The sequence below is a fragment of the Crocodylus siamensis genome, chromosome 1 (assembly GCF_052110815.1).
Source record: "Crocodylus siamensis isolate JL-2025a chromosome 1, ASM5211081v1, whole genome shotgun sequence".
Lineage (NCBI taxonomy): Eukaryota > Metazoa > Chordata > Crocodylia > Crocodylidae > Crocodylus > Crocodylus siamensis.
Window position 1 is genome coordinate 184,258,735 of NC_143395.1, and position 26,738 is coordinate 184,285,472.

General features: G+C 41.6%; 1 protein-coding gene across 1 annotated transcript in view; it reads left to right on the forward strand.

Annotated features, from left to right (window-relative positions):
* The first annotated feature begins 671 nt into the window (after positions 1 to 671).
* Positions 672 to 26,738, forward strand: part of MEIS1 (Meis homeobox 1) — a 123,111-nt gene continuing 97,044 nt past the window's right edge. The window contains exons 1-6 of the mRNA XM_090050914.1: positions 672 to 1,754; positions 3,526 to 3,752; positions 5,645 to 5,786; positions 6,234 to 6,284; positions 7,028 to 7,078; positions 8,417 to 8,563. Coding sequence (XP_089907040.1) covers positions 1,743 to 1,754; positions 3,526 to 3,752; positions 5,645 to 5,786; positions 6,234 to 6,284; positions 7,028 to 7,078; positions 8,417 to 8,563 — 630 coding nt within the window. The 5' untranslated portion in view covers positions 672 to 1,742. The remainder of the gene's footprint in view (positions 1,755 to 3,525; positions 3,753 to 5,644; positions 5,787 to 6,233; positions 6,285 to 7,027; positions 7,079 to 8,416; positions 8,564 to 26,738) is intronic.

Below are 26,738 nucleotides of genomic sequence, written 5' to 3' on the forward strand. Positions count from 1 at the left end.
TGTGTGTGTGTGTGTGTGTGTGTGTGTGTGTGTGTAAGGACCCAGCGGCGGATCATCTGGCCGCAGCCCCGAGCCATACTTGGAGAAGGAAAGCTGCGTGTGCGTGTGCATCCGTGTGCGGCTCGGAGAAGAAAGGATGTGCGAGCCGTAACCCTGCTCCTCTCGGCTCCCCAGCACTGGGGCAGCAAGCTGGGAGCCTCTGCCATAGGCGCGTCTCTCCTGTCCCCATCCCCAAAACCAGTGCTCCAGACGCTTGGGATGTAAGGGGGGGGGCAGGGACACGCACACAGACACAAACATAGGATTCCTCCCAACACACACACCTTCCATAGGATTTATCCCACCACACACATACATAAACACACAAACACACACCCCTTGCTTAGGACTCCTCCGACACACGCACCCCCTCCCCCTGCACAGGATTCCTCCCAGCACCCACACACCCACACACCCCCCTTACATAGGATTTCTCCCATCACCCGTACACACACACACCCTGTGCAGGATTTTTCCCACCACACACACAACCCCCCCCTTGCAAAGGATCTCGCACCCCCGCCTTGCATAGGTTTTCTCCCACTACACGCACACAGACACACATCCACCCCCCTTGCATAGGATTTCACTCACCCCCCCCCACCCCCTTGCATGGGATTTCTCCCACCAAACACACACACAAAACCCCTTGCACAGGATTTCACCTCCCCCCCCGCCTCTTGCATAGGTTTTCTCCCAACACACACTCACACAGAGACACCCCTTGCACGGGATTTCTCCCACCACACACACACACGGTCGGGCCGGGGGCGCGCGGGGCTGGGCTCGGCGCGGCTCGGCTCGGCGCTAATTGCAGCTGCTCTCTCCGCCAGCTCCGCCGCTCGCGTCTCGCCCAACCCACCCCTGCGCTGGGAGCGCAGTTGCTGCAGCCCAGTGCATTGTGTAAGACGCGACCTGTTATGGCCACCACTACTTCCGGGTTCCAGCATTCTGGTCCAAATCCACCTCTCCGCCTGTGCAACACACACTTTACACACGCACGGGGGACTGGCAGCAGGCAGCATCGATCGTGGCTCCTTTAAGACAAACTCAGACAGACATTTTTTTAACCCTCTTCCTCTAGCCTCTCCAGTTGCAGCACTTGCAAAGGGGGGAGAGAGAGCGGGAGCGAGAGCTGATTAGGAATTAGGACTGATTCAAGGGGAAAAAAAGCCAGCGCTTTAGACCTTTATGCATTTGAATATTAACATTTGAGGTGTCCTGACCAGTGGAAGCACACACAGCGGATCGTCATCATTCATTCACCACCTTGACAACCTCGCCTTTGATTGACAGCTGGAGTGGCAAAAAGCCATGAGACTTGGTAGTTGGGTTTGAGGGGCACTTTTTAAAAAAAAAAAAAACTGATTTGGGGAAAGGATATTTGCTTTCTCCCCGCTGCTGTCTTGGAAACGAGAGGGCGAGAGTGAGAGAGAGAGAGAGAGAAAGAAAGAAAGAAAGAAGGAGGGAGAGTTTGTTTTTTTTATATTTTTTTATTTTATTTTTTTTAATGCTGAATTATTGTATCGCTTCTCTGAGATCCAGCAAGCTGAAGATTTTACTCCATTGCTCCCATTGCTGGCGACGCTAAGGGATTTTGGCAAATTTTTTGGGTGGGGGGGGAGTTTGCGTTTGTTTCTTTTCACACTGGCCTTAAAGAGGATATATTAGAAGTTGAAGTAGGAAGGGAGCAAGCCAGGCCGATGGCGCAAAGGGTACGTATGAAACAACAAATTTGGAATTAAAATGTGAAATAATATTGAAACGTGGCCGACACGCTGCGAAAAAGTTTTTTTTCTTTTTTCTTTTTTTTTTTTGCCTCCTCTTTGGATCAGAGACACACAGCGGTGTCCTGATGGGAGAGGATTTATTAGTTATAGTTGTAGACTTAAAACCTGTTTATGTTGACATTTTCTTGCTTCTATCAATGTCTGTGACAGACATCTTATTGAAAAGGCAAGCTTTCTCTGTATTAATGACATTATCGTATGCAACTGCAGGTATAAGCTTTGTTTTTATTAGTTGTACAGATAAAGTCCTAACAATGCCTTTTTAAAACTCGCCAGGGCTTAAAATATTTTAAGATCTGCATGTCTTTGAACATCTTGCTATGGTAGTGATGATATGCACCGTCGCTTTTTAAAAAGATAACTTGCAACTTGGAGTAAACATAACTTTTTTTGCCATCACAACTGTGCAGGGCTGCAGTCTGAACTCTCTTTTGGCCAAGTTGCCTATTTAAATTGGAGTTAGACATAAAGAGCATGCACTTTATGAATTTATTATGATTAGACAGTGCTGTTTTGGATGCAATGCTAATTTTTTTTTTATTTCTCGAGACTTACCACTTGAATTGAGGACTGGGGGAAATGGTTGGGAGGGATCACCCCAGCCTAGCGAAGAGAGTTTTTAAAAGAAAGCAAGGTCCAGAAGTACAATTGCTTGCATAATTTGTGTTTTGTCCCCCGAGTACTCTTTGTGAAAGAAAGTTACTGTACTGACAAACTTGCCTTGACTTTTTCAGTTCAGCTAAGTGTCAGCCTTTTTTAAAGCTATTTCTTCACGCCTTTGCTTTCCATAGACTAGAAGTGGCAGTCCCTTCTTCTGCATCCGAGCCACTTTAACTTTCGGTTCTTAAATCTTTCACAAAGAAAACCCTTCACATGAAATTCAGAATTTCCAGCAGCCCAATGCAAACGTTTGCAGCATTTTGACCTTAGAGTGTGTAGAAGAGCTGGGAGTCCCAGATCTCCCCTCTTTTGCTATTTAAACTTTGACATAGGAAATGATCATTGATACATGGGAGCCAGACTTCTGATCAGGAGGAAAGTTTACGACGGTGTACCTTAAAATGAATAACTGCTTCAGCTGACAACCTTTTTTCCCCCTCCACATGGGAGTGGCAGAATTTGAAATTCTGCGGCAATAATTAGAGACGTGGCTCAGCCTTTGCTGGAGCATGCAAGCCAGTGTTGAAGAGGGATTTTTGTTGTTGTTGTTAAATAGAGCTGAATTGGCCATTTAAATCCGAGCAAGTGCCCTCCACTCTGGAAGCTGGCACACAGGCGCAGAAAAATACCTTGAATAAGAAGCCCGCATTTATTCACGTGTTAATAATAGGTGTCCTCGTTTTAACTTCTGCTGTAGAGGCAGGCTGAACCAGGCAACTTCTCAGCGGTGCCCTAATGTATTTATTTGGAGCGTCCGCCCAAAGAAACCTCGGTTACTTCCCCTTCTGCTTTGCTCCGGGATGCTTTTGAAGGATCCTGAATGCATGCATTTTAAAGGCCTATTGGAGCATTGTCTCTTTTTTTTAAGAACTCTCTTCCCTTATTATTTGGGGGCTGCTTTGTTTTGGGATCCTAGGTCTAGCACTGCCCGGTCCCATTTCAGGCGACAGCCCCCTTCTTATAGCCTTGCATCTCCCCGCTTGAACCTCCAGCTACGACTGGCCTTCTGACCCTTTTTTTCCTGTCTGTCATGCAGTACGACGATATACCCCATTACGGTGGGATGGATGGAGTAGGGATCCCCACCACCATGTATGGGGATCCTCATGCCGCCAGGTCAATGCAGCCTGTTCACCATCTGAATCACGGGCCTCCGCTGCACTCTCATCAATACCCGCACACAGCTCACACCAACGCCATGCCCCCCAGCATGGGCTCCTCTGTCAATGACGCTTTAAAGAGAGATAAAGATGCCATTTATGGGTAGGTACAGCTGGCATCAGGTTTATTAGTCGAGATGTGATTATTCCCTTCTTTCCCTAGCTGATGAAGGCAGAGTAAAGCCATTGAACCTCAGACAGTAGGTAAATGCTTGGGACCCATGATAATTGCATGCAAATTTTAGGGTGTTTTTTTTTCCCTCCCCCTCCCTCTTTGCCTTGCTTTACTCTGGACGAGAAAATGTTCCATAAAGAAGATTTACTTTCCAAAGAGCTCGGACTGTGTACGAAGTTTCACAGAAGTATGGCTCAAGTTAAAATATGATAACTTGCCTTATTTGTGTGTGTGTGAGAGAGAGAGAGAGAGGGAGAGAGACTGTGCGTGTATGCTCTCCCTTGTATGGAAAGCAACTTAGTTTCCTAAATGTAGTCTCCTTTGGCTCGATCACAACTTTTAAACAGAAAAGCTCGCCAAGCTTCGAGCTGAAAGAAAATCGGTCATTAACGCTGGGATCCAAAGGGGGGGGGCGGTGAGATTTCCATGGTGCAATCTGTTTTGGGAAGTAAATCTTTGCAAAGAGTTTAGAAGTAAAGATACTTTGAATTGTTCCCCGCTGAACCAAACTTTTAGCTTTATTAATATATAATGCGCTGTGGGGGAGCACATATACGGGTTGTTTCTTTGCGCGGTGTCCTGTTTATTGTTTTCCTAACAGCCTTTGGTACATCTCGGTGCCACGACTTAGAAAATAGTTTCTAGGCCATTGCAATGGGGTTTGATCTGTCGGGCTGATCAGGAGATGCCTTTAAATTTAATTTGCCGCGAATTAAGTTGAAGTCAACTTTCAGATCCCCTTTAAAATCTTGCTGGAAGGAGTTGGTTTTGTAGCAGAACCAGCCTCTCATCCTGTTTCTTTATCTGCTTATCACCAATCTGCAGGATTTGCTTAAACCCCTTTGTTCACAAGCCTCTCGAATAGGTATGAAACTCGGGGGGTGGGAGGGGGGAGAGGGAAAGTGAGCCCATATTGTTAGAAAGACCCTGAAAATTAGGGAAGGACCCGTGGAGCTCTTTAAGGAATTACTTAGAATTTCTCCCTGGGAGTTACTGAAGCTAGAGAGAAAAATCAGAGCACCTGGTAAATATATTTCCAGGTTCGATGCATTTAATGTTAAATATTAAAGGCATCTCCAGATCAGCTCAACTTGTGCAATAATCTGTGGGGAAGAAAAAGAAAAGAGGGGTGGGCAGCGCCTGTTAGGGGTAAGTGTGTTTGTGTGTGTGTGTGTGTGTGTAGGGGTGGGGGCGGAGAAGGCTGCCCCATCTCCAAGCGTGCTCAGGCGACTGAAGTTGGCTCATGTGGGGCGCTGGAGCACTTTGTGCTGCCCGGATGGGGGCAACTCATTAGCAGCTTAGCTGGCCTTCCAAGTTAGCAGCTCCCAGCTTGAACACTACCGAAGCAAAGGGGGATTTACACGTTCCGCATCCGACTCCAGAGAGCCGGGTGTCCCTCCACCCCCAACTCCTCATTCTGTCCCCGAGGAAGTTCTTCTTTCGCAGGGGAGTTTAAACCAACTAATCATAATCATAATACAAAAGTCATCATCCCACGAAATTAAAATAAAAACCAAGAGGAGAGGAAAGTTCATTCAAAATGGCTGCTGGAACCGCTTTGGTTTTATTCTTAGCAAATGTTAACAATTTCTCTGGCCAGATATGCTGAAGCGATCATCAGCCACAGTCCCATGGCTCAGGGCCTTCGACTTCAGGGCTCTCGGTTGCAGGGTAGGTGAGCGCTGCTGGGGGGTGGGGGTGGGGGTGCAGCCGGGGTGGAGGTGCTGGGCTCCGCTGAGAGATCACCTTGGTTGCTGCCCTGCCCGCACTGCTCTGGGACTAACCATTGTTTTGTCTGTGACTATTGTATTTTCTTTCAGACACCCCCTGTTCCCTCTTTTAGCACTGATTTTTGAGAAATGTGAATTAGCTACATGCACTCCCCGGGAGCCCGGGGTAGCGGGAGGCGATGTCTGCTCCTCAGAGTCTTTCAACGAAGACATAGCAGTGTTCGCCAAACAGGTCAGCACCGATCCATCTCGGGGAGGAAAAATAAGTGGAAGGCAAAAGAAAATGCCTAGCAAGGGGACAAGTCTCCGTTGACAAGCGAGGCAGGCTGCTAAAGTGGCCAAATAGCTCCGTGGTGTCATCCCAGTCAATTCATTAACATCTCTGCTATGTGTTTCTTTTTTTTTTCTTTTTCTTTTTTCTTTTTAACTTTGACTGTGGATCCGAGCTAGCTTACACATAACTGCTAAGATCTGGCCGGGTGTTTTTTTTTTTCCCGATGTATTTGATTCACTTGTTTTAAGTGTTTCTATGATGTACTAAATCTAGCAGTCAGAGCTTTGCACGAAAGGTTACATAATGGACCCGACAGTGTAATGAAGCAAGAAATAATAACGTCTGCTTTTTTCTGCTTCCATATTTCAAATCCTTTTTTTCCTCCTTCCCCTTTCTCATATTTAGATCCGAGCAGAGAAACCCCTCTTTTCCTCTAATCCTGAACTGGATAACTTGGTAAGAGTTCATAACGCTCCTTTTTTTTCTTTTTCTTTTAAATCATTCCTGGGTCTTTTGAGAGGTGGCTCGAAGCCTTGACAAGCGTTTGGGGTCTAAATCGAGCATTTCTCACGTGGATCTTTCTTGCTCTCTTTCTTAATTACAAGTAATACAGTGTAGCAGTTCTGTTTAAGTAAAATCACATAACGAGGTCCATAAAGAAAGCACCATCCCAAACGAGAGTTTGGGGTATTTATGGCAGTCTTTCCTGCCTAAGCAGAGCGTGGATTTATCTGCGACTACACCAGTGTATTTGAGGACTTTTAAACAGCTTTATGGGAAATGTAAACGAAGGCTATGGATGGAGATGCACCGTTTAACTACCTGACTAAAAATACGGTCTTCCCCCCCTTAAGGATAAACAAATACTTTGCCTTTTCTTCGTAATATTTTTTTTTGTCCTGCTTTGCTGAACGAGGGGCCAACGATGTAGATTGCATTTTTAAGGAATTTTTTTTATGATCCGTATAATTTAGTTGCTTCATTGCAATAGGGTTTTTTTTTTTCACTCTAGATGGCTTCTTGTTAAACAGCGTACAAAGCCACTGCTATTAAGTTTTAGTGGTATTGCCATAAATCAAAACAACTTTTTATTTACTACTTTAAAAAGTCAAGTTATAGACTACAGCAGGGGCGGCTGGGGGGATATGTGCAGAAATGCAGGAATGAGATAGATACTCCTCTTGTTTGTATCTTTGCAGATGATTCAAGCCATACAAGTATTAAGGTTTCATCTGTTGGAATTAGAGAAGGTAATTTTTTCCCCCTCTCCTCCTCATACGTTTCAGTATTGCTGAAGTTCAGGCTTCTGGTAAATTTGCATAAATGTCTTTCTTTCTGGTAATTAGTGTCAAGACCAATCTTGGCGTCCATTTCTCTTCGCAGTTTAATTACAATTTCAGCCTCTAAAACCAGGCTCACAAACGCCCCGACATTGTAATACTTTGTTACAAAGTTCATTGTAATATTTTGCTGGCTGTGGATAAAGAATTGCAGTCTTGTGTGTGCCGCAAATGATATTCTGAATGATGTTTGTTTGTTATTTCAGCCCAGGCCGAGATTTTTTTTTAATCTTTTTTTTTTCCTTTGGTGGGGGGCGGGGGTGAAGGTACTTTGTTTGGTTTCAGTTAGTTTGGTCGGGATTTTTTTTTTAAGAGCCATCTGCAGGTCAGAGGCAGGGCACAGATTATCCTGTAACATTTTGCTGAGACAAAGCAGAGTTGATAGTTGTGTCAGTTTCTTGTTTCTGTGCATATTGTACACCTCCAAGCGGAAGAAAGAGGATGCAGCCCCCGTGCAGTCTTTTTTTTTTTGTTTGCTCTTCTAAAAATCTCAGCAGCAATAATAATAATAATTCAATGTAATTCAAACGAACGTTTCATTGGAAGCCACACTCAGGTTGCCTGTGGATTTTAAAAATGTAATTGATAGCTGGCCAGCCAGAGAATTCCCTTTCTCCTAAAAATAAACATTTTGAGAGGTTTTAAAAGAGTTGAAAAGTTTCTTTAGAACCTCAGCCACTTTGTCGAGCCGTAAGAGGCAGGTTGTTCTCGCTGGACGTGAAATGTGTTAAAATATACCCATTAATAGTGGAAGCTCAAGTACAAGTATATTACAGTGACTCGGGATTTAAGGTCATGGATGCCTATAATGCATTTCAGCCGTGCATCCGCTTTAAAAAACAAACAAAAAACCCCCTTTTCTCTCTTCATACCCCTTTGGAAAAGGTTTATGATGAAATAACTGGATGAAATTAAATAGTTTACCTTAAATGTCACCCATACAGGTCACTTCTCTAATGGCCACAGCTCCGGGAGCAGATGAATTTAACACGGGTGTTGAATATGTTGTAGCCTGTGAATCATCTTGTCACTGTCAATTTTCTGGGATATCTCTATTTTGCGAGAAAAGAAAGTTATTCCTAATTCTGGATGCGTCTAGAGGTCTCCGGGGGATAATTGCAGTGTGTTTCCCCTATTTAGAACTTTTGATGTCACAAGGGGTTGGGGGGCTGGTTGATTGCACTTGTCAATTTCACTTATGTACTCCTGATTATATTTTCATTTTTTCTTACGTCTGTCATAATGTAGGTACACGAATTATGTGACAATTTCTGCCACCGGTATATTAGCTGTTTGAAAGGAAAAATGCCTATCGATTTGGTGATAGACGATAGAGAAGGCGGATCAAAATCAGACAGTGAAGACATAACAAGATCAGCAAATCTAACAGATCAGGTATGATCTCTCCAGGATTGCTCACGCTCAAATTTGTATGCAGATCGCTTGCTGGGTCACTACGTCTCCTTTTATTATTTGCATATGATTAAGACCCTTTTAGATAAATTTCCATCGAAATGAAAATTTTTGAATAATGTGGCTATTATTGCTTCATTAAGGCTTGCTCCCGGATTCGACCTGGCGAGATGAGCTTGTAAAAGCATTGCCTGCAAACTTGACCTGTTTCTTGTCGCTTTTAATTTTTGTCTTTATTTTATTTACCCTTTATCATAATAGAAGCGTTAGCCGCGAATCGGTGGCTTCTGGTTGCTTAGAAAGGGCTGGCTGGAGCCATTTACAAAAATAATAATAAAATCCGAGATAGGTGGTCCAGGGAAGACAGAGAGGGTTTGAAATCTAGCAAATACTGGCTATTTTCTTCCTGTCTCTACGGTTCATTAGTCTGTCTTGTCAGTTTTCCTTGGCCGAACGCTTTTAGACCTCAGTGAACATTGCTTTGTGCACAGGCCGCCTGCTGCAAGCGCGCCCATTTTATTTTCCTTAATAGAAAAATAAAACGAGACCAAGGTTTTAATTTATTTTCATTGATCTCGGAAGTTTTCAAACCGTCTCTTCAAAAATGCTGCTTTAGTGCCTTGTAGCATGTCTGTGTTAGAGAGGGGAGAGAGCCCCATGCTCGCCTGCTACACCCAGGGCCAGCTGGAGTGATGACTTTGCAAGCTTCCCCCACCCCCTTCCCTGGCTGATATTGTGATTTTTTTTTAATGGGAAGGTTTTGGGTTAATTCAAGAGGTTACCAAAGCTAGAGTAGGCTGCTGGAATATTTAGGCGCTTGGGAATCCTTAGGTTGAACTGTGTAGTGCTTTAAGTGTGTGTGTGTGTGTGTGTGTGTGTTGGGGGCGGGGGTCCTTTTCTTTTCTTTTCTCCCTTTGCTTTTTCCTTTGGTAGTGTTTGGCCGTGAAACCGCCCCCCCCATAACTAAGAGCTGAAGTTATTTCTTCTATATGATGTGGTTCGTAAATACAGTCTTAAGAGTAATCAGGCTGACTCTGGAGGCTTCCTTTTGTTAAAGCAAAGCGCAGTCAAGCAGACAGGAGTTTCCTTAGCTGCTTTGCCATTATCAAGAACAGTGTCAACCAGGAATTATTTCACAGATTACTTACCTAAAGGTGCACTGCACTGCACTTCAGCTTCGGTATTACCCTAAATATTTCCCCCCTATGTACGGAAGACGCAAAGGCAGCCTGTTATTTATATCCTAGTGAAGGAGCAGGGTTTAACTTAACCTTCAAGAAACCCAGGGATTTGGGATTTAAAAAAAAATTAAGCTGAGAATGCAATAGTTTTCAATAGTTCTTAAAGGATAGCACGGCGCTCCTTCTGTCTGTCGGTCCGTCTAGTCCCCCTTGTCCATCTCAACTTTTCTTTCCACGAGAGGCTGCAAACAAGATGGAAACGTGGGGGGGAAGGGTGGGGGGATGCTCTTGTTGGCTGGCACTGCCGGGATAACGTTTTAAACCCGGGGAGCTGTGAAGCTCCGATCCAGACTAGGAAAAACTCGGCGAGCCGCTGCTGTTGAATCCAACAAGTCTAACTAGAAAATGGGCTTTTAAAAAGCTCCGGAGTGCCGGGTACATAAAGCCATTTGAGCAAATTACAAGAATCGCTTAGGGGCACGAATGAAATCAACACTTTAATTGCCTCCAAAATGAAGATTTATACCCCATTTTCCCAACGAATCATTATTTTATTAAAGTGTAAGCTAAAAGAAGGGAAGTTATAGTTTTGGGGAAGGGATTGGGGTGGGGGGGGGGCGCTCAGGCTCTAGGAGAGGTATTGGGAGTGCATCGCCACCCTTCGCCCCCTCCCCTTACTTAAACCGCCGGCCAGATGCAGGCCTTTCCCTTCAGCTAGCCAAGGCTGCGCTGGAGATAGCCAGGCCCCGCTGCCTTGGCTTGGCCCAAGCGAAGTCTAGCATCCCTTTAACTTGTTGGAGGTGGCATTTCGTAGGGAAGGAGCTGGGGGGAGCTCTTCGTCTGGCCCGGAGGGAGTGGGGGGGAGAGGGATGCACTCACTCTATGTAGCTGGGGGGTTTTGGTGGGGGGGAGGAGTCCACCCAGATCTGGCTTCAGGCAGCAAAGTTGAGCTGGGGGGGAGGAAGCTCCGGGGGGGGGGGAGGTGGGGACAAGAAGCCCAATTCGCCGTGCAGGGGGGCGGAGGGGAGCGGCGGAGGCAGCGCGGCCCGCCGCGGGGCCCCTGCAGGTGTCAGGCGAGGGAAGCCCCCGCTGCGTTCCGGGGCAGCGGCCGCGAGAGGCGCAGGGAGGGGCACGAGCACGCCCAAAAGCCGGGGTTTCAAGCCAGAATCCCCCCAACCCCCCCAGCCTCCCGGCATGCAGGCGGTGCACTGTGGTGGCAGGGGTCGGGGGTCTCAGAAGTGCCGGGCAGCAAACGGTGCCAATTTTGCGAGGAGCGCGCGGTCCGGGCGCGTGCTGTCCCCTCGCCTGCCCACACACGGCCCGCCTCGCCCGCCCACCCACCCGCCCGGCCGGCACTGCTCCCCGCGCCCCTCAGAGCAGAGCAGAGCCCCCCGCCGGGCCAGCCGACGGGCCCGCTCCGGCCCCGGGGGGGAAGTCCCATGGGGCTGCCGCCCTCCAGAGCCCGCGGGCGCCCTCCTTCCAGTCCGCAGCCCCACCGGGGCTCCGCACACTTGTCCGCCTGAGAGGCCTGAAGGAGTCAGGAGGTAGAAGCTGGTCTTAGGGCTTGGCTTCTTTATGTTGTACGTCCTACAGGTCCCAGTTTATATATATATATATATATATATATATATATATGGTTTCCCCTTTGTTTCTTCTTTCCTTATTGGCCCACACTGCCAGCGCCTTTAAGTCCCACAGTTAATGGAAAGCCATGACACTAATACTAGGTTTTGCAAAGTAAAGCCCCATAACACTAACCATTGTTCAGTGATTTAACTAGCTCAGTGGCAATAGGTCACTAAAACAGCATCCCTCTCCCACAAGAGTGACCCCGGTGCCTGCTATTATGGAACCTGTAGAGTTGTTGTTTACTATTGTTATGATTCCCAAAGTAAAAGGCCAGGGTTTTCTTTTCTTTTTCTTTTCTTTTTTTCTCTTTTTTTCCTTCCCCCCCCCCTTGGAAGAATTAAAGACACAGCAAGTCTTTACAAAAAAAAAAAAGAAAGAAAGATAAAGAAGCCAGGGTTTGACATATTGTCCCAGTTGCAGGACTTCCAAAATAAACGGGTTTTAATCATTAACTTTTCAAACATTTGCATGTTTAAATTTTTTTTCGAAAAATGTTTGTCGTCGCCCTCAAAGATTTAAAGCACAGCTGTTGCTTGGTGTTGGTTGGAAAATTATGTAGTGCAAGTTCATGCTATAAAAAACAAAGAGTGTCTGTAGTCACATAAGTCGAAATTCAGTTTTGTAGGTCATCCAAATATGTTAAACTGTTACCGTGGGGCCTTTTGCTGTAAAGTTACTTCACCTTGGCTCCCAGGTACTGTAGCCTGAACTGTAAAAGCTGATGATGCTTACCTCACAATGTGCTTTTATAAACCCACTTTTTAAAGGGTGGGCTGTATAAAACTAGCTAATGCAAATTCAAATCAAGTAATGTTGGTAATATGTTTTCATTTTAATAGGGACAACAGTATTTTCCTATGTAAAATAAACTTGTTGAACAAATGTAAAATACAAATGTTTGGCAAAATGATCATACACAGGCCAATTATGTATACAAAAACTTTTAAAGGAAAGTCGGCAAATGGCCAAATTCCTATAGAGACTAGCAGGGAAATGATCAAAAAATGAACATGAAATAAGACTTCCTGTAAGAAAGTCCATAATTCAACATTATTTGACTCCACTGTCAGGGAAATTGTTGAAGGATAGTAAACTGATACAAGAGTCTCAGTCATTTTTGTTACAGTCTTAAATGTTTGCAACTGTATCATTTTAGATGGCCTTTTTGGGTTATAGTGTGTCTTATCAGTATAATAAAGCAACACTTGTATTTATGTTGTAATAGTTTTTTATACTACGCAGCTATACAGGCCATCTAGAAACAAAATGCAATTATATAGTATATATTTTTGAAAATGGAAATATTATTGTAAAAGCAGTATTATTTTACAAATGAAGAGTTATATAAAAAAGGATCCAATATACAGCATATCTAATGGTTGTCAGGCTGTCTAAGGCAATCTCATATTATGACTAAAGTAACTCTCCAAAATATGTCAAATATATTAGTCTAACTCTGCAGGCAATACTGATCTGCCTTGAAGTTAACTGCTGAAAAATATTATTAAATTTTTCCTTTAGGTTCATTTTTGCAGTTAGTCTCAAATTCTGGATGCTAAAACCTACTTAAAATTGAAAATATGGCCGTTTTCAAAATATATTTGAAATCAGATACACTAGTATAGGGCACCAATATAAAAGGTACAAGAACTATATAACAAAAATAATTAAGGCTACCTTAAGAATCTGAAGTGAACCAATAATTAAAATTAAAACAGAATTAAATTTGTCTACCTCTATCTTACATTCTATCTTATCGCACGGGGCTTATGAATTCTTTTTCATTTTTGTGGAACAGATTTGCTGCAATACTTAGGAGGTGTTAGAATATTTCACTTTTGCTGTGGTTTATGTAAGGACTAATTAATATCCAGGACTTGACACTATTTTGTCAGAAATTTAGTGACTGAACCCCTATTTTAATAAAAAAATACCATTTTCTGTAATACCTATATCCTAAATGTATTGCATTCTAAAGCACACAAAATACATTTAAAAACATTTATGAGAACTAATATTTCTTTAGTCTACAGTTGCTTATTGGATTTATTTTTTTTCTACCTAGTAAGTTCATTTCTTTGAGAAATAGTTTGCTAATTCATTTTTTTAAAATGGGCAAACCTGCCAATGCTTACCACTGGTTTAGTCCTTATTGCATTCATTAGGAAGTATTTGTGTGATCAGGCCCAACTTACTTCAGAGTTATTCAAAATTCAGTCATCTTTGCCATAAAAATGTCATTTAAAAACCAATTGGAAACACTTTGAAATAAAAACAATAGAACTTGGTCAAACATTTTAAAATATTCAGACACCCACTGAAGTAGTATGTATGGCTGTACCAAGAGGGACGGTTGCACGGATGATCTCCCTGCATTCATGTTATGTAGTACAGCTCTGTCTGCGCATACCCATCCATTTTGTCTCATAGCAGAGTTACTAAATGTGGTGTGACTCGTTGGTGTACAAACACATTACAGAAAAATAAGCTTTCCGTTATTTCTAATCTTTATTGCTAAGGAGTTGATTCTTCCCTCGATACTCGTATGCAACTACCAATAAAGTTAATGGGATTTACGCACACACACACTGAAGGGTGAATAGAGCCCTGAGTGTTCAATATTAGGGCTCTTGACTTTAAAAAAAAAATCAAATTACATCACACTCAATCAAAATGAGTAACTAGCTCTCACTAATAAATAGTGCTTTAAAAACAACTTAAAACTTAATGAGAAGCCTATAAAACTTTGTTAACTTATGCAATCTCTTCTGGTTCCTATTTTGGTTATTTGAACAAAATAGCCAACATGTACATCTTGTCTTGCGTTTTTTTCTTTCAAAATAAAATGTACATAACACTTGTGAGGACAGGTATTCCCCGAGTGGATGCTTAAATCTTTGTATATTCTCAAACTTACTGCCTGGTAGGAGTTATTTGTAAGAGTGATAGAATATGATGTGATTCAATGCTACCATAACCCCAGGCAGGTTCTCTCTCTATGCAAGTAACTTAGCAGACACTGACTCACATGGCAATTTAGAAATTAGTTTTTATGTTGTTTCTTCTCCAGATGAAACAGTGTTTTAAGAAGGTAACTCCAAGTCCTAATAGTGTGCCTGTTCTCTTTTGTTTGCAGGTATTTTCCCCTGATTAACCAGGGTGCTGTCTCATCAGCACTGATACTTTGTTGCATGATTTAAAGATAATGTGCTAGCTGGAACTTTAAATATCCTTGTTAATATTTCTATGTCCTTCTGTTTCTTTTTAATTCATGCAAACACAAGAAGGTAGGCAAAAATGTATTTCTTGCAGCCTCTCATCCTTGAGGCTACTTTTTGAAAATTTAAGTGAGGACAGTGGAAACCCTCAGTACGGGCTATCATATTTGGTTACATAGTTAGGGTCTGGCATCTGTTAGTATATGGGTTTTTGACATGTTAGAGCCATATCAGCTTCTTCATGCTCCACACATCCAGTTGTGTCATTGTTTGTTTGCCTTTTATTTTTGAGAGACTAACTTTTTAACATATTCTATCAGGAGAAATTCTCAGTCCAAGACCTATGTAATTTGCATATGATTCTGAATATATATCAAAATAATGTGGCCCAGGGAGTTTTTAAAATTACTGCATCCTGGAAATTGAGGTTTATAATAACAAATACACACTGCCTTAAAAATGCCGTGTTTTTAAACTTAATAAGTCTATTTAAAAATGGAAGAGCCAAATAACTCTGAAATATTTTTAAAATAAATTAATACAAAAAAGTCAAACTTATGAGTGCCATGTGCTTGCTGACCAAGCAGAAATACCAGTAACAGAAATTAAGAGATGAAGAAATACCTTCACAGCTGAAGTCTGACATCCTGACTATTGATTATCCACCATCACACACTACCAGAGTGTTGGATTCTCCATCTCTGGGTGTCCTCAAATCAAGACTGGATGCCTTTCTGAAAGAGAGATTTTTCCCAAACAGAGGTTATGCTTTAGTTAACCACAGGTCATTGGGCTCAGTACAATGGTCATGGTGAAATATAAGCATCCATGATATACAACAAGTTAGCGTGGGTACTTTAATGTTTTCTTCTTGCCTTAACCCCTATGAATCTATCGGCTGGAATATGTGAGAACACTAGAGAAGAGTGAATGTAAATTAATTAGTAGTGTAAAGTTAAAATCATGGTAAAACTATTGTGTGAATGCTCTCAGAAGTGAAGTGGTCTTAGTTCACTTTAGCCTAATCTCCTTTGAAGGAAGCAGTGCCTTTCTTAATATTCCTGACTATTCCCATGAATTTATGCTCCATGTTAAGAAACACTGCTCTGCTAGGATCAAACCCTTTGAGAGAATTTGGTAAGGTACATTTTATTCAAGTGTGACTCTGTGTGTGCACATATATATTAGTTTCACTAGGACTGGGCACCTGGAGCATCAGCTCCAGTTGTCGAGTTTGAGGGGAAGGCAAGAATGGCAGTGGCTGCTGCCCTCCCATGGCATAGAAAGTGCTTGTTATGCCTGTGTGTGCACGTGTGTGTATAAATAAAATATATGTAGATTATATGTAGATGTGTGTGCATCTGTATATAAAACTACCTAAACAGATACATAATTATATTATTTATGCAGCTTGTTAGATCCTGGCATTTGTTGTTTCCCTGAGTAGTTCCTTTGAGTTCAGAGTACCTAAATTACCCACATTATTTGCATAGAGGAGCAAGATACCATTTTTTTCAGGTAAATTCAATTTTGTTTTTAACTTGCATATCTTTTAGTCTAGCTGGAGCCAAGGAATTTCAGCTGGAATTAGATGACTGGCACCTGATCTCTGAGAAATGATATGTTCTAATTTCCATTCCTCTTCCCTGCTTGACTGTAGGCAGAGCTGTGAGCAAGGGGTAACCACACCAACCTAGGACTAGCTCTGGGAGGCATTATGACTCAGGGAGGACTCTCTTGAGTCATAATTTTTTTCTTCTCTATTTCTTGCTCTTGCTCAGCTATTCTGCCATTTAGTAGGAGTGGTGTAGCCAAGGCCTCACCCATTCTCTGCCCAATTGCTTTAGGGAAGGAGTGAGCAGGAAAGTAAACCTGTTTACTGTTGCGTGCCTGGACTGAAAATCGGGGGTGGGGTGGGGGGGTTACAGTTCTTTTCACAGGAATGTAGCTCAGTTTAGAGTCAATAGCTTAGTTAGAGTTAACCCATATTTTGACAGGAGCTTTTTCTGCATCCTGAAGGCTTAACCTTGTAGACTGTATTTTCTGCGTAACTCATTTCATCAACTGTTGAAGCAAGATTAGGAGATTAAAGATACTCAGTTCCTCAGTGAGATTTTCCATATATCTTTGGCTAAAACTCCTCAACACTGCCTGGGGATAAAAAGAAGCATCTCAAAATAACTTAGAAATAATATATTAGGGAAAATTTTTAATATGTATACTGGAAACTATTTTTCATATCATATTTTAAAGCTTTTTTTTTTTTTAAAAGAATTATCTTCCTGTCCTGATGTCCCTTACTCCCTGCCTATTGTTATAAAAATGGAAGCCTTAGTAGAATAAGATCAGTGATGATGGGTGGCTACCAAAAAAATGAACTATTTTGTGCTTCTTAAATTATTTGTTCATTTAACCTGTATTTGCTTAGACCCAAGTCTACAAATGCTGCCAAATGCCATGCTTACTACCTTGACTGTTTCAATGGGGACAAAATGAGCAGTCTTGTTCACATTAGCTGACAGATTGTCCGTGAGGCTGGCTTCTTTGGTAGGAAAATGTATAGGTTCTCAGGTGGAGCTTCTAGAAATAATTTCAAAAATACTTCTTACATATATAATTGTGTTTTTCAAAGACAATTGAGAGAGTTTGTTAGTGAATAAAACAGGTTTTATACACAGTCAATTAGACAGAAAAGCTAAGAAGTATGTTTCTGGTAGTGTTTTCTCTAAAGGTATCTCCATTGTCTAATATAGAGATAAAACCTGTTTATTGAGCATTGAGTCAGATCTTAATGCTTTATTTTCAATCAAGATATCTTTATCTTGTTTTTCTTTCTTTCTTTTTTCTTTTGTTTTCTTGGGAGAATGTAAAGCAAATACGTATCCAGACCCTCTTTGCTAAAATATATAGGTCAATGGTGTTTCAACAGTATAGGGTTAATTATTCTGTGGGTTAAAAAGAACTGTCTGTTTTATATATTCAAAATACTGACTAATAGTAAAGCAGTAGCTGATGACATCACAGTTAATGTACTGTATTCAAACAGCTGTACGAAATGAAAAGTGGGGGTATTAATCTTGCCATTCACAGTTTATTAAAGTTGTTCTTCAAGCTCCTCTCATATGGGCATAGTATAAATGCCCAACTGTGTCTACATTAAAGTGACTGAGCCCTTAATATAGGAATTTGTTGTATTAAGGTGTGAAAAGTTGTATTAATGCAATCTTAGCTTTTGCCTTTCCTAATTTTAATTGTGAAACTTTATAACTTTTATTTTCAGTTGTATTACAATTTTTGCGTTCCGGTTCCTCTGTGGTTTTTAAAAGGAAAACAATGAAATGTTCATGGTCTCTTGTGCTGACTTTTAAATAATTCCAATTGCAATTAAGTGTTGAGGAAAGGGCAGAGGAACAGTGAATTTGAGCCTTTGTTTCTACTATTGTTTTTTAAGTTTTGCAAAGCGAGGGTAACAGGAGAACTATCTGAACAAATGGAAAAGAGAGAAATTTGCAGCTAAATAAATTATGGCTGCCTCCATGCAGGTAATCTGAGAGGACTTGGTATGAGTAACATTACCTCACATGAGTAATTTACGCCTTATCTGCAAGTGGGATTTTAATGCAAGAACAGTGAATTGAAAATTTTCACCAGTCCAGTTTACTTGAAGTTGTGATAAGATGCACTGCTGTAAGTTATGACTCTTCCTGGCTATGCTACGGAATTGTTAGAGAAGTCTTTAACCCTTTTCTTGGCATCATTAGAGAGAAGTAGTTAGCTGTGTTAGTCTGAATTTAGGCCGTTCCCTGCCTTCTGCCTTGGTATCATTGGTATAAAACCATTATATTACAATTGATTAATATGTCACTGAGGAATATCTGGTAATGCATTCAGCATTCAGTTTATACATTCAGAACCTGAGAGGTGTGTTCTTTAGATGTGCACCTACTACTGGCTATGATTAAATGAAATCATGCAAACTAAGCATCAGATACAATCAATCCTTGGGTAGTATCTCTCCAAGGAGACACCTAAATGGTTCAGGAAGCAATACTAGTGTTTTAGCCTTACACTTCCCTCCAGTTCAGAATTCAACCCATGCCTCATCATGGTACTGTGCCAAAAGGAGGCACTTTGCGACAGCAGTTAGATGGTCAACTAGTTTGCTTCAAATGGAAAAGTCTTCATGGCTTTCTCTTTTATTTCTGTTATGTAGAGTTGCCATGTGGATGTGACTGCATTTCACTGGAGGTTGAAATTAAGTTTTTTGTAAGTGGCATTGTGAATTCAGACAGCTATGAAGCCAAATGTCTTCATATCATTTAAATGTGAATAGGCTTTTTCTGGCAAAGACTATGCTTATACAACACCAGACATAATGGAACTCCATTCTTGACTGGGACCTTCAGGTGCTACAACAGTATAAAGAAAATGGCTTGAAGATTAGTGTTAATGTGCATCTGTAGGCTGGCTGAGACAAATCCAAATATTTCCCAGCATTTGAGTCTGTAGTAAGAACAAAGTGCCCAGAGCACTGTCTAGTGCAGGTCTTCACATGTACTAAGAGGAAGTCTGACTCACCTGCTAGGTTGGGTTCCTAAATTGCTGTCCTTCCACCCAGAGGCTCCTGTCTGTCTTCTTCTTACTAATGAATCAAACAAGTCTGGTTTCCTGTCACTGAGTGAGTGCTGCTGCACTTTTCCCTATGTCTCAGCTTTGGTGCCGTACGTAGGAACTACAGCTTGGTCTGAGAAGTTGTGTGTGTTTGTAGGTCATGTCCCATTATGTTTGCACATGGAAATCTATAGGGTGAACCCCTCGGTATGTTTTTCTGTGGGAGCCAGAATAATGGGGTGTTCACTTCTCTGAGCAATAGCTGTGGAATGGTGTTGTGTGCTGTTTTTATGTACATAAATATAGGCCTACCAGGATTTGCTCTACAGTTTCAAGTGATTCTTAAGGAGCCCTTGGAAGAAGCAGCTTTATATGGATATAGGATGATAGGGTAACAATTCAGGCCATGTCTGATAAACTTTATCTACTGTTGGCAGAATTGGGCAGGGAGTAGAATTCTTGACAGAACTCTCTCCATCTCTGATGCTGATTGCTTGACTATGGGTTGGTTTGATTTTTTTTGAGGGGCAATATTGCAAGTCACTTAGCTACTCTGTGCTTTAGTCCTCTGTCAGTGAAGGGGTTAACACTATTTATTGAGCTTCAGGGTGGGCAGGGTTGTATATCTTAATGGTTGAGGTCATTAGGTAAATGTGCTAAATAATGACTACAATACTAGGTAATATGCAATGTTATAAAAATGCATTGCACTGGTTGATAGCAGTCAACAGATTAACTAGGACTGTTCTTTAATGTGTGTGTAGTTATTACAATTTTAATAACATACACAAAGCATGACAATTTTTCACAGGGAGGTATGCACTGCACCCCATGAGAGAGTGGTGCAATGAAATTGCTTCTTCTGTCTTGGAGGCTTTGTGTTTCTGTACCAGCCCCTTTTGCCATCTTTCATGTATGTAATATTAAAACCAAATATTTTGTGTTTTAACATGAGTTTTAAAAGTATTGGTGCCATTTGGAGAAGAGGGTGGAATGCTAACGAAACATGGCTCTTATTTAGGAGTATCTATACTCATTAAATCACATCTTGCCTTAGGAATAGTTTCACTGAAGTCAGTGGGACTCTGCATGGAGCAGGTGATATTCAAAGTGAATAAGTGCAAGAAAGTCTTTATGAAAGTTTACACTATATAAAATTTCTGGTGCAAATTTGCCTCCTATAACAGATTTTTTCTTTTAATTCTGTGCTTAAAATATGACAAACAAAACTCTTGGGTTAGAGGCAATATCTTTTATTAGATGAACCAAATAGCAGCAAGAAATGTATTTCTTTGCAAGATTTCAGGTCCAAATTCTGTATTTAAAATGTGGTATTTTGTTGCAGGAAATTCTAATAGGCTTTTCTGAAAAACAAAGGAGAGGCAGATGTTTGTTTTCTGGATAAGCTTAAAGATGTATTTTTTGTTCTTAGCTTTGAATTAATCTATCGTTACATTAACAGGTAGACTGTGCTTGTTTCTACAGATGTTGGTCTGTTCCAGAGAGGTGCTGAATGCCCTTCAATCCTGAAGGAGTTTGAAGGGGATCAGCACATCTCAAGACCCAGCACATCATTCACCTGGTTACAAGGATGATGTTGTTTGTAGTCATGTTTGTGTGAGTGATGCTGGCTACTACATTAATGAATCTACATAACTGTTTCTCCTGGTGTTGAAAAAGGGACAGAGATTGACAATATTACTTTCAGAAGATTGCTTTCATCAGACCATGGTTTATGGGGTCCCACTAACTAAAAAAAATCCCAGTTGGTGTAAATTACCATATTTTCTTGCGTACACATGTACCTTCCCCCTAGAATCTCCCCCCCCCCCCAAAAAAAATTGGGGTACAGTTATTAAACAGGGAAGCTGATTTTCTGCCTGGGATAGAAACATCCTGCTTTGGTTTCTGCTCCACAGTGTGCCAGCTGTTGCATTACTATTCAGGCAGCTGAGGAAGCATGGTACATTGCTCTACACTCCAGAGGTATTAATGATAGTCTCTTCTTTTTTAGTGGTCTTGATATTTCATGGTAAAGCTAATCTTTCTTAGGGTAGCCTACTGTCTGTTCCTGGTCTCTCTCCTCCTATATCACAGCCTTGGACACTCTTTAGCTCTTTTCAAAATCATAGCTCCACCCCTGGGGACTAATCTGTAGCAGCAGCTTAGGGTTTGAGCTTTGATGAGCAGGAAAGGGAGAGCGAGTCAGCTGAAGATTAGGTGCTGTCTCTGTTCTATGCAACCATAACTGTAAAAATCCTTTTTTCTGTCATACCGTCTTTCAAAAGTAAGGTACATATTATATTCAGGGGAGTATTGTATGCAAGAAAATAGGGTATGCGTGAGACACAAAGCCTGTCACTATAATCTGAAATCTGTTAGACTGACTGGTCAAAGCCGGCTTTGTTGTTTGTCTCAGAAGTAGATAATGGGACAAGGAGTAATATAAACTAATTGGAAAGCAGCACATTGTGATTGATTCCATTGCAACAGTTATGGTTATCACACTCTGCAGCCACCTAGACTTACAGTTGACAGCAACAATAATACTTAGGACCTGCTGTTCAACAGAAGTTTTATCCTACCATGAGAGGTGATTTGGGGTGGCTTCTGAAACAGTTTTTCAGTGCTCCCTCAAAAGAAAACCTAACCACCCATCACATTTACAACACCATAGGTGGAAATGACTTTAAGATTGTGCAATGTATCAGTGAGAGAATTCTGATTGACTTCATGCCTAGAGAAGAGACTGGGAGGTTCTTTGAGTCAACACCAGTTGCTTCTGCTTCAGGAGTAGTCCCATAATGAGGCTTGTGGTGGGTTGTAAAGACACAGAAATGTTTTTAAGGATGTCCCATAAGATGGAATGCTCATCTGGCTGGAGGCTTTGCTTTGTCTTCTGGTAGGCTTTCTCTGAGGTTTCCTCTTCTAGCTTTTTAACTCTAGTGGCTGAAGTAGCCTCATACATGCTCAAAAACCCCATTATATCCCTTCTTTTCTCTATGTATCTAAGAAAGGTACAGAACAATAAAGGAGCAGAAATAAATGAATTTCACTGACTTAAAGCTCTCTCCTTGCTTAAATGTTAGTTCATGGCTTTCTTGTCATTCATATTGCATATATATTATTTATTTCTACTTTATTTTCTTTGTTGTGGTTTATACTTGCTGTTCTTTATGCTTTATTTTCTTTTCTTTGCAAAGCACCCTTTCCTCATCCTTTGTTTTGTCCTTACTTTATTCTTGGTTTGCTGTCCTTTTGATGTCTTTCCCTTGTCATTCTCTCCTCCTTTTTACTTTTAGTTTCTCCAATGAAATTCTGGCCCACTGAAAGCAGTAGCAACACTTCTGACAACTTCCAGGATTCTATGGCCTGGATTTCATCCTCTGTTCTTGTTTATTTTTACATTCTTTCTCCTCTGTCTTTCATCTGTTTCTCTCTCATAAACCGTTTTTTAATGTATGTAACACTTAAAAAAAAATTACTTTTTTTTTTGTACAACATACGGTGAATTATCTAAATCAGTAAATGGCTTTATTCTTATTTTCATAAAGCAAAGCCAAGATTAGGAAACTTGTGACTTCTCCAAGACTAGAAAATGAATCCAAGTCAGAGCCAGAATCCATGTGCAGGAATTTCTTCTGTTTCTTAATCCAATAGGCCCTGCTGTCCCTAATGCTATCGAGTTTCCCTTTGTGCAGTAGTTATGCTGGCTGTGCTGCTTAGTTGCAGGTATGCTCCTCAAGTGTACCTCAGTTTGGGTGGATTGCTCACTTAGCCTCAAAGTAACTCTGTTTTATACACACTGGAGCTAGGTACAGATATTTAAAAAGCCCAAGGAGGAATCAATTTAAGTAATTCTGAAAGCTGCAGAGTTTAGATCAGTAGCGACAGAACACATATTCTGTCTTTCTGGACTTTAGGAAGGCCTTCAACACTGTCTCTCACCCCATTCTCATTAAAAAACTAGGGGACTGTGGCGTCAACATCTACACAGTCAAATGGGTCGCCAACTGGCTGGAGGACTGCACCCAGAGAGTGGTGGTGGATGAGTCATTTTTGACCTGGAGGGATGTGGGCAGTGGGGTCCCCCAGGGCTTGGTACTTGGACCCACACTGTCAACATCTTCATCAGTGACTTGGATGAGGGTGTAAAAAGCACCCTGTTCAAATTTGCTGATGACACTAAGATGTGGGGGGATGTGGGCATGCTAGAAGGGAGGAATAGGCTGCAATCAAACCTAGACAGGTTACAGGGGTGGGTAGATGAGAACAGGATGTGTTTCAACACTGACAAATGCAAGGTGCTGCACTTGGGAGAAAGAACCAGCACTGTACCTACAGGCTGGGGAACTCCCTTCTCGTCAGTGCAGAGGCAGAAAAGGATCTTGGAGTCATCATTGATGCCAAGATGAACATGGGCTGGCAGTGTGGGGACACAGCCAGGAAGGCCAACCATACTTTGTCATGCATCCACAGACGCATCTCAAGAAGGTCCAAGGAGGTGATTCTCCCCATCTCTGCAGCACTTGTCAGGCCGCAGTTGGAGTACTGCATCCAGTTCTGGGTGCTGCAGTTCAAGAGGGATGTGGACAACATGGAGAGGGTCCAGAGGAGGGCCACTCACATGATCAGGGCAGCAGGGCAGGCCCTATAAGAGGCTACAGGATCTGAACCTGTTCAGCCTCCACAAAAGAAGGCTGAGGGGGGATCTAGTGGCCATTTACAAACTAGTCAGAGGGGACCAGCAGGCATTGAGGGAGTCCCTGTTCCCCCGAGCACTAACAGGAGTGACTAGAAATAATGGTCACAAACTGGCAGAGGGTAGATTTAGGCTAGATATCAGGAGGCGCTACTTCACGGTCAGGGTGGCTAGGATCTGAAACTAATTTCCAAGAGAAGTGGTGCTGGCTCCTACCCTGCGGGTCTTTAAGAGGAGGCTAGATAATCACCTTGCTGGGGTCGTTTGACCCCAGTACTTTTTCCTGCCATGGGAGGGAGTCGGACTTGATGATCTGCTCAGGTCCCTTCTGACCCTACCAACTATGAAACATTCGCCCTTTGGTTGGGGGATGCAAATCTTAGACCAGGTTCTGCCATTTTTAAACCAGTCTATGTGTGCCAAACTTCTGTTCTGTTACAGGTACAGACTGGTTTCCAATAAGTTATATTGGTAAAAGTATAATGTTTGTACCTACCTGGCCCTGATGTCCTTGTATTGGTTCAGTAAAATCATTCACAACTGAAATAAGGAATCATAAAACTGAGAGTACAGAAGAGTTATTTATGCCAAAGGGGTGGATGACTCTCATGGCATTTTATGGTTCTAGCATGAATAATTATTTTGTCCCCTATGTTTTTGGTTGTTATCGCCCATTATGTCTCCCACTTGGCCTTGGCAGGTTTTATGTTATGATTGTCATCTGCCAACTGGCAGCTTTTGCCTCATAAAAAAGATGCTCTGATGACAGAGTTGCCAATTGCTCTGGTTTCCCCCCCCCCCCAAAAAAAATTACAAAAAAAAATCAAAAAAAATAATGGACTTGTAGCTATGATTTTCATAGTCCTCACAGGCCAGCATTCAGCAGAGTATAGAATAAACTGTTCCTTTTTATTTAAAGAAAAACATCATGAAAAGGTGCTACCAACCAATGCATGGCAACTGGTTTGTATTCTCAAGTATTTCTTCCCTAGAGGAATGTTTAGAAACTTATTTTTGGAAACAAAAGAAAACTGAGGATTATCATGTAATTTCTAGTGCCCCAAATATCAGGTGAACCCTGTCACACCATTTGTGCTCAAGGAGAATCCCAGTGGCAGTATTACATTTTATACCTTCTATGGCCCATAGAAGTTGAGTCTGCTTCATGCTTGAACACTTGTGGTATCTTAGCCAGTGGAGGCCAGGGGCACAGATACACATATCAACCAGAACATTACAATACGGCAGAGAACACATCCTGGGTTGCAGATGATTCTAGATCTCACAAGGTAGACACAGTGATCAAGTCAACACCCTTTTTAGAAATAACCCTACCTGTCTTAAGATATTACCTTAGAATACACATAAAGAAAGCTGAATATAAGCATTCCTCATTACTTGTGAAACTAAACCATACTTTATCACCTGTATTAGAAATCTACCTTCATCAACTAACCATTTTTATAAGTCTCTTCAATCATAAGATGTTTTTCTTCTACATCTTTTACTTCATTTCCCCTTTATTATTTATAATTTTTTTTTGTATTGTGTTATAGGCAGGCACCCCAATTATGGACTAAGCCTCTATTGTGCCTAGTGTTGTAAAAAACACTTTTTGATGTTGAATATAATAAGAAGTAAACTGCTTGCTGCCAGATGTTAGAGTTAACAGGAATTATAGCCCAGCTGTTCAACTACAACAATAATTGTATATAACAATACTTATATTGGCTTAATAACTTGGTTACTATCTAAATGTATCACCCCTAGCTCTCTGGTCAATAAGCCTTGATATTTAGAAGTCAGTATCTTTTTCTGAGGCCTCTTAACTCATTGTCTTTGACTACCTCTCTTTGCCTTAATTGTTGCACTGGTTTCCTTTTGCTGTGGCTGCTCTTTTTACCTATAATGGTCTTGTGACTTGTAAGCCAATGGCAGAAATCCTGTTATAGGCAGCAGCCAGAGTGCGCAAAAGTAGGTGAATGTGTCTTTAAATGTTTTATTGCTGTCCACTTCAAAATGTTTGTGCATTTATATGCAGCACCAAGCACATTATCATTCCTTACATCACTCTAATGATTAATAAGAATAATAATACAAATAGTAAAAGGGCACAGCTGGTGCTTTGGGGTATGTTCAAACTATAAATATTTTCATAGTTCAGGTTTTCTTCTGTAGTTTTTTTTTATTTGCTCCTCCATTTCTTTTTTTTCTGTTTTCCTTGGTGTGGTTGACAAGCCTAAAAACCAAAAGGAAGATCAGGAAATGTGCCTCAAATGCTAAATAAGCACTCTTATCCAACTTCCTATCCTTACAGTCCTCCAGCATTGGAGGTACCCTAAGTTGAATCTGCTTTTATTTTAAATCAGTCATGCTATGACTCATTCAATCACTAGCCAGTCTATAGTTTTGGCACCAAAAACTGTTGACCAGCTAGGTAAGCAGTAGTGCCAAACCGGTTTATTTTAAGTCACCTGAAGGTATCCCAGTCAATTAGCAATCCAAGAATGATTTATATATAACCTCCTCTCCCCCCACACCAATATCTTTGTAAAAAAATAAGAAGTTTACCTTCAGGCTGATTCCAGAAAAGAGGTAGGGAACAAAAGAGTTACGAGCTTTGCTGAAAACAAGCCTTTAGAATGGTTCTCATCACAGGTTACAATGTGTATGTGTGTATACACATACAGAAAATATTGTCATATAAATTATGACTAATGTAGAAGCCCAGATCATAATGAGCTGTTACCTCTATTTATACACTGTTGTCACAAGTGTGTATGTGACCTACCCATGGAATGTGAGTGTTGCTGTAA